The sequence below is a fragment of the Lucilia sericata genome, unplaced genomic scaffold (assembly GCF_015586225.1).
Source record: "Lucilia sericata isolate MDLA Ls3-8-SP2 unplaced genomic scaffold, ASM1558622v1 Contig000491F_arrow, whole genome shotgun sequence".
Lineage (NCBI taxonomy): Eukaryota > Metazoa > Arthropoda > Insecta > Diptera > Calliphoridae > Lucilia > Lucilia sericata.
Genome location: NW_023994505.1, coordinates 210509 through 217013, shown reverse-complemented (window position 1 = coordinate 217013; position 6505 = coordinate 210509). Strand labels below are relative to the sequence as shown.

The following is a 6505-nucleotide window of genomic DNA, read 5'->3' as shown; positions in this document are numbered from 1 at the left end:
CTATTGCTTTGTTTTAAAACATCATAATAATTCTAAATAATATTGAAATTATATTTTTTAAATAAAACGTTTTAAATCTTTATATGTTTATTATTGATTTTTTTAAGTGACAAATTTTAGATTTTTAGTGAAGAATCTATAGTTTTGTTTATAATCTAGTCTATATATAGTAAGACTATAGTATAGTAAAGACTATAGTTTAGTCTATCTATAGCCTATTATATAGTATAGTCTATAAAATAGTCTAAAAGTGGTCTTTTTGTTATAAGTTAATACTATTTTTAAATTCCAATTTTCCAGTCTTGATCGAATAAGCTTTCGTTTGGAAAAAACTTTTAGAGGACTTGCATCGAATTTTTAATGAAAAATTTAATTTTTAATTAAACTATTTTTTAGTGAAAAATAAAATTCTTAAAAGAAATTTGGATTTTTAATGAAAATCGTATTTTCGTAAAATCTGGGATATTTTATTTGATCTGTGCAGGTTCAAGTGCTTTCAATGCAACTGTTCAAGGCTGCTAAAGAGTCACTAGAGAAAGTTTAGTCGGTGCAAGACTCGAAGCAAGATTCCCGCTGTACCTTTGTGACCCAAAGAACATACATACAATTCTCCAGGTCGATAGCCCCAGGTACCCACACAGAGCTGAAAAGAAGCTAGTATTACTAAAGACTGTTGCTTCGGAAAACGCAGTAGGTGTTTTATAGATTTGGAACTATCTTCTACCAAACGTGCCAAGTGATCAGTGACGACGAGGCTGCTCATTCATTTAGGCAAAGACAATCATTTAGTCTTTGAAGACGACCTTTTAGGTACCCAGGTACCCACACAGAGCTGAAAAGAAGCTAGTATTACTAAAGACTGTTGCTTCGGAAAACGCAGTAGGTGTTTCATAAATTTGGAACTATCTTCTACCAAACGTGCCAAGTGATCAGTGACGACGAGGCTGCTCATTCATTTAGGCAAAGACAATCATTTAGTCTTTGAAGACGACCTTTTAGGGAACCGACAACTGTAAGGAACTTTGGAATATTCCGACCGAATGTGGAATTATTTTCGTATTTTGCTTTTTCAGAAAAACAAAGACGAATATTTCTTTCGTAATGAAATCAAAGTGGGTTTTAAAATGGAACTGAAATTTAGAGAAGCTAAACCCAATAAGAATGTAGACAACACCAATGGTACAGACATAAACATTGCTGAATGTTTACTGTGTATTTCGATTCGAAAGCAAGAGATTACCAAATGTACTTAAATCCAAATTATAGCAATTTTTTTCCAACATGCATATCGATTTTAAAACTTACCCATACTGTCTCCCCCATAACCTTCTAACTCCAATTCAAACAAACAAAAATTTCCATTTTATAGTATTTCATTTTGCATCTTTATTGACACGGTTTCAATAGTAAATACATGTTTTTTTTTTTAATTTAATTCTGTTTATTTTCATTGTTTAAATTTGTAAATAGTGAACTGTTGTAGTATGTTGTGTTGTTTTAGCTTCTATCTATGCTGAAATGTAATGTTATTAACGCGGTGAGTGTTAAAAAATCTAATAAAATTTTTAAAAACATTAGATAAAATGTCGGCATTTTGTACTTCAGTTTGTTTGTATAGTTTAGTTTTGTTGTTGTTGGTTTAGTTTTCCTGTAAATAATTCGGGGGAATATATATTTGTACTCTCGTAAATGATGGTAGGGGATCGGATCGATGATCATCGTCCAGCCATCCAACCATTGCATAAATGCAAGTTCTGTTTAAAAGACACAACTCAAAATAAAGCAAATCAGATAAAACTAAGCCAAAAAAAGAAACAAACTTAAGAAATGATTCAACCAAATTAAAAAAAAAAAACTAAATAGCAACTAGAAAACAAAATAATTATTCCTTTCCTACTACTCTGCTCACTGCTGCTGTTTCAGCTCTTCTCCATCTATTTAACTTTTTCAATGAATTCCAATGCAACAAAATATTTTTTTTTTTTTTAGAAAAGTATAAATAGTGAAAAATGTATTTAAATTTTTAATGTTTTTTTTTCAACACATTTATATTTATATGTGCATATATTTAAGATCTTTAAGGTTTCTTTGTTTTTTTTATAGTTAAATTATAAATGTAGAAGTTAAAAGTAGTAAATTGTTTTTTATATTTTTTTTTTGTTTTATTTACGAGTAGTAGAGATGGAATGGATTCCAACATAAGATAATTTATAAAAAAGTAATCACTACAAATAATAATTAAATCATATAGGAGTAATTAAATACAAATTAAAAAAGTGAACAAACTTAAATGCTTGAAGCTGTTGTGCTTAGTTAAAATAGAATGGATGAAAAGTTCTGAGCATCCTCCTCAAAGAACGCGCTGCGCTAGATGAGACACGATGGTTTCTGCTTCTGCTTCAGAATAGTAGAAGAGAGGACAACAGCATTCGTTTCCTGCGAAACTCTTTGCGATGAAAGCAGTTAAACTTTTCTTTAACCGTTAAAATTAGCTTATGCTGGAACATCTTTACATTGTTGTTGGTAGTAGTAGATGTGGTACGTCTATTATAATTGTTGTTGATGTTGATATTGCTGCTACTGGTTGTTGGTAGTAGAGGTTCAGTGGAAAAGATGCAATTTACTGATTGATTTTGTGTTAATTGTTGTTCTTTAGAGTAAAGCAGCTACTTCTTGCCCTTGGTGGCTTTTTCGGCGGCCTTGGTGACCTTACCGCTTGAGGGGTCCTTGAAGTTGACGCTCTTGATGACACCGACGGCGACGGTTTGTCTCATATCACGGACAGCGAAACGACCCAATGGGGGGAATTCTTGGAAGGCTTCAACGCACAAAGGCTTGGAGGGGACCAAGTTGACGATGGCGGCATCACCAGACTTGATGAATTTGGGTTGATCTTCAGTGGTCTTACCGGAACGACGATCGACCTTCTCCTTGATTTCGGCGAATTTGCAAGCAATGTGAGCGGTGTGACAATCCAAAACGGGGGTGTAACCGTTGGAGATTTGACCAGGGTGGTTCAAGACGATGACTTGAGCGGTGAAGTCAGCGGCGCCCTTGGGGGGGTTGGCCTTGGAGTCACCAGCGACGTAACCACGACGCAATTCCTTGACGGAGACGTTCTTTACGTTGAAACCAACGTTGTCACCGGGGACGGCTTCAACGAGAGCTTCGTGGTGCATTTCAACGGACTTGACTTCAGTGGTGATGTTAGCGGGAGCGAAGACAACAACGGTACCGGGCTTCAAGACACCAGTTTCGACACGACCGACGGGTACTGTGCCGATACCACCGATTTTGTAAACATCTTGCAAGGGCAAACGCAAGGGCTTCTCGGTGGGACGGGTTGGGGGCAAGATAGCGTCCAAAGCGTCGATGAGGGTCTTACCGTCAGCGTTACCTTCCTTACGTTCGATCTTCCATCCCTTGAACCAGGGCATGTTGGTGGAAGCTTCCAACATGTTATCACCGTGCCAGCCGGAGATGGGGACGAAGGCAACAGCAGCGGGGTTGTAACCGATCTTCTTGATGTAAGAGGAGACTTCCTTCTTGATTTCCTCATAACGAGCCTCACTGTATGGGGGTTCGGAGGAATCCATCTTGTTGACACCGACAATCAATTGCTTGACACCCAAGGTGAAGGCCAACAAGGCGTGTTCACGGGTTTGACCGTTCTTGGAGATACCGGCTTCGAATTCACCAGTACCGGCGGCAACGATCAAGACAGCACAATCAGCTTGGGAGGTACCAGTGATCATGTTCTTGATGAAATCTCTGTGACCGGGGGCATCAATGATGGTAACATAGTATTTGGAGGTTTCGAACTTCCACAAAGCAATATCGATGGTGATACCACGTTCACGTTCGGCCTTCAATTTATCCAAAACCCAGGCGTACTTGAAGGAACCCTTACCCATTTCTTGGGCTTCCTTTTCGAACTTTTCAATGGTACGCTTGTCGATACCACCGCACTTGTAGATCAAGTGACCGGTGGTGGTGGACTTGCCAGAATCGACGTGACCAATGACGACAATGTTAATATGAGTCTTTTCCTTACCCATGGCTGTATTGGTTTAAGAGCTGTTTTTTTTTCGGTTTGGTGGGTAATGTGTAGGAGGTAGTGTGTATAACATGGTGGGAGGTAATTTTTTTTTTTTTTGGATAGAAACAAGCAGGTTGTTTGATTGATTTGGTGGCAAACACAAAAATAAACATGAAATGGAAAAAAATGGTAGGAAAAACAAATTTGTTAGCATTTTTGTAAAGGATATAAATTAAGGGGTTTTAACTTTTAATTAAATACAAATATTTCTTTTAAATTTTGGAAAAATTTTATTGATTTTTATTTTTTCAATGTATTTGGAGGGTGGTTCAACAAAACAAAATCAAGCTATGTTGAGTTAACATAAAACAGAATACATAACCTCAAAAAAAAAAGTTGATTTGAAGAAAACGTGTGCAAAAAAAACACGTTTTTAAGGGGTTACAAAAATAAAACTGTCGAGGAATTTTAAAATGTATAGGAAACATTTTATGAATGTGTTTGTAAAAAATATATAAAATTAAAAAAAGAAAACACATGCAATTTTTAATAAAAGAAAAAATTTTTCCAGTTTTCAAAAAAAATATTTAACAAATTTTCTTCATTTTTTTATTTCAGTGAATTGGTATTTGGTTTTCCTCATAAATTGGTATAGTCAGTAGCAGAACTAGACAAATTGGTCATCATGTAAAAAAAATATGAAGAAAATTTGCTAATTGAAATTAATTAAAAAAATTGAGCAATTTTTTTTTATAACAAGTGAGAAACAAATAAATAATTTAGGTTATAAAAGACGTGAGGTGGTGGTACCAAGGGGGTCCAACACATCAACTAGTCATTGTAATAATAGATGAGTAAGCTAAAATTGTTGAAAGAAATTTCCAGAACTTGTGAAATTCAATACTACAAAGAAAATTTTAAATTTTCCAATACGTGGGGTGCAGTTTGCGGAATAAATACAAAATATTTTATGACGTTGACAATAAAAGAAATGACCTATTTTTTTATATATAAATGTGAATCCACAAAGAAATTACTTTAGCGGAAGTATAGTATACAGAAAAAATGTGTACCGGCTTTTAAAACACGAGAGAAAAATGCTATAAAAATGGCGTTCGTTTCACTGTTCGTAAAATAGCAAACACGATCGTTAATTTTTTTTCGTAACACCTAGAAACACGATGCGGCCAAAGAAAAAAAAAAAAAAAAAAACGACGCCATCTTGAAAATATAAAACGTGTTCTCAAGTGAAAGGAGAAAGAAATTTATAAGGCATCTTATACCAGGCTGTTGCCAAGTGGGCAAAAGCAAAACTTTTAAGCTTTTAATAGTAAAATGTAACCAAAAACTTTCTTTTCTTTCGCTTTAAACAAAGAAACACAAAAACTTTTTTTCAATTCCCACAATGCAACTATTTTTAATTGACCTATGACGCCATTTTGTATAAATGTATGTATACGCTGAAAATTTTGTTCTTCTGAAGTTGTTCTTTATTTTATAGCTTTTCCAACTTATTAAATCACTTGGTAATTAGTTCTGGTATATTCTTTCAATTAATTTCAACACCATATTGTTCAAAAAACTTTTTAAGGCAGCAATATGTTTCAAAAAACACAAAGTGGGCGTGGCTTTAACATGTTAAGTTAATATTTTAAATACATTTCTTTTTTATTTGTTCATTTAAAACATTATTTTTACGTTTTTCTTTTAATATTTAAAGTCTTTTCTTTATAAATTGCCACGTGCTTTTAAGAAACCTTTTCTAAAAAATTCATTCATTTTGTCAATGATTACTATTTCCACTGCACTTTGCATCTTTTTTCCACATATTTTTGTTTTTTATTGCCGCTGTTTTTTTAACATTTAATAAATTTATTTTTTCTTCAATATTAAATGCATTTTTATTTGTTTACTTCACTTTTTTAATAGTTTATTTATTAATTGCCAATTTTTTTTATCTTTTTTGCACTTTTACACTTGGAACTTACTTTTCAATAAATTGGACCGAGAAATCAAAAGTCTATGCTAATCCGGCAAAAGACCTGAACAAAGTGAAAGAGAAGCTATTCGACAGCGAACGATTAACCTCGGCAAGAAGGGAGCCACGTTGTCTTTTTTCATTAGTAGTGTAAAAACGCCCCAAGCATGGCAGCCAACCTTAAAAAAGTTTCCGCTTTTTTTATATTTCAATATTGGTCGTACTGTGTAAATGCAACCCTTTTTGTTAAATACATCCCTGTTGGAGTAATAGCATTTTATGTACACTTTGCAAGATAAATAGTTTTATTTTTTTTATATTTTAATAAAAAACTAAATATTATTAATAAAGTATTAGTATTTTATATCATTGTAATTAATGATATATACTTTTTAAAGAAAACATTCAGTATCTACGCCCCCCCATATTCTTTATAATGAACCAAATTTATTGAAATTAATCAAAAGTTCACAAAACACATACTCATA

The 6505-nt window shown here is 33.6% G+C and overlaps 1 protein-coding gene and 1 non-coding gene across 2 annotated transcripts; both read right to left on the bottom strand.

Moving 5' to 3' along the window:
• Positions 1-2123: 2123 nt before the first annotated feature.
• LOC119605497 (elongation factor 1-alpha 1) lies at positions 2124-6185 on the bottom strand. The gene is made up of 2 exons (XM_037958650.1): positions 6028-6185; positions 2124-4077 (listed from the first exon to the last, which is right to left on the bottom strand). The coding sequence occupies exon 2, from the start codon at positions 4056-4058 to the stop codon at positions 2667-2669; it is 1392 nt and encodes a 463-aa protein (XP_037814578.1). The 5' UTR covers positions 4059-4077; positions 6028-6185; the 3' UTR covers positions 2124-2666.
• Positions 4651-4731, bottom strand: LOC119605501. Its single transcript, XR_005231600.1, has one exon. It is a non-coding gene; the product is annotated as a small nucleolar RNA snR61/Z1/Z11 (small nucleolar RNA).
• Positions 6186-6505: the final 320 nt, after the last annotated feature.

Excerpts from the sequence above, each read along its gene's own strand:
- LOC119605497 (XM_037958650.1), bottom strand. The coding sequence starts at position 4,058 with ATGGGTAAGGAAAAGACTCATATTAACATTGTCGTCATTGGTCACGTC.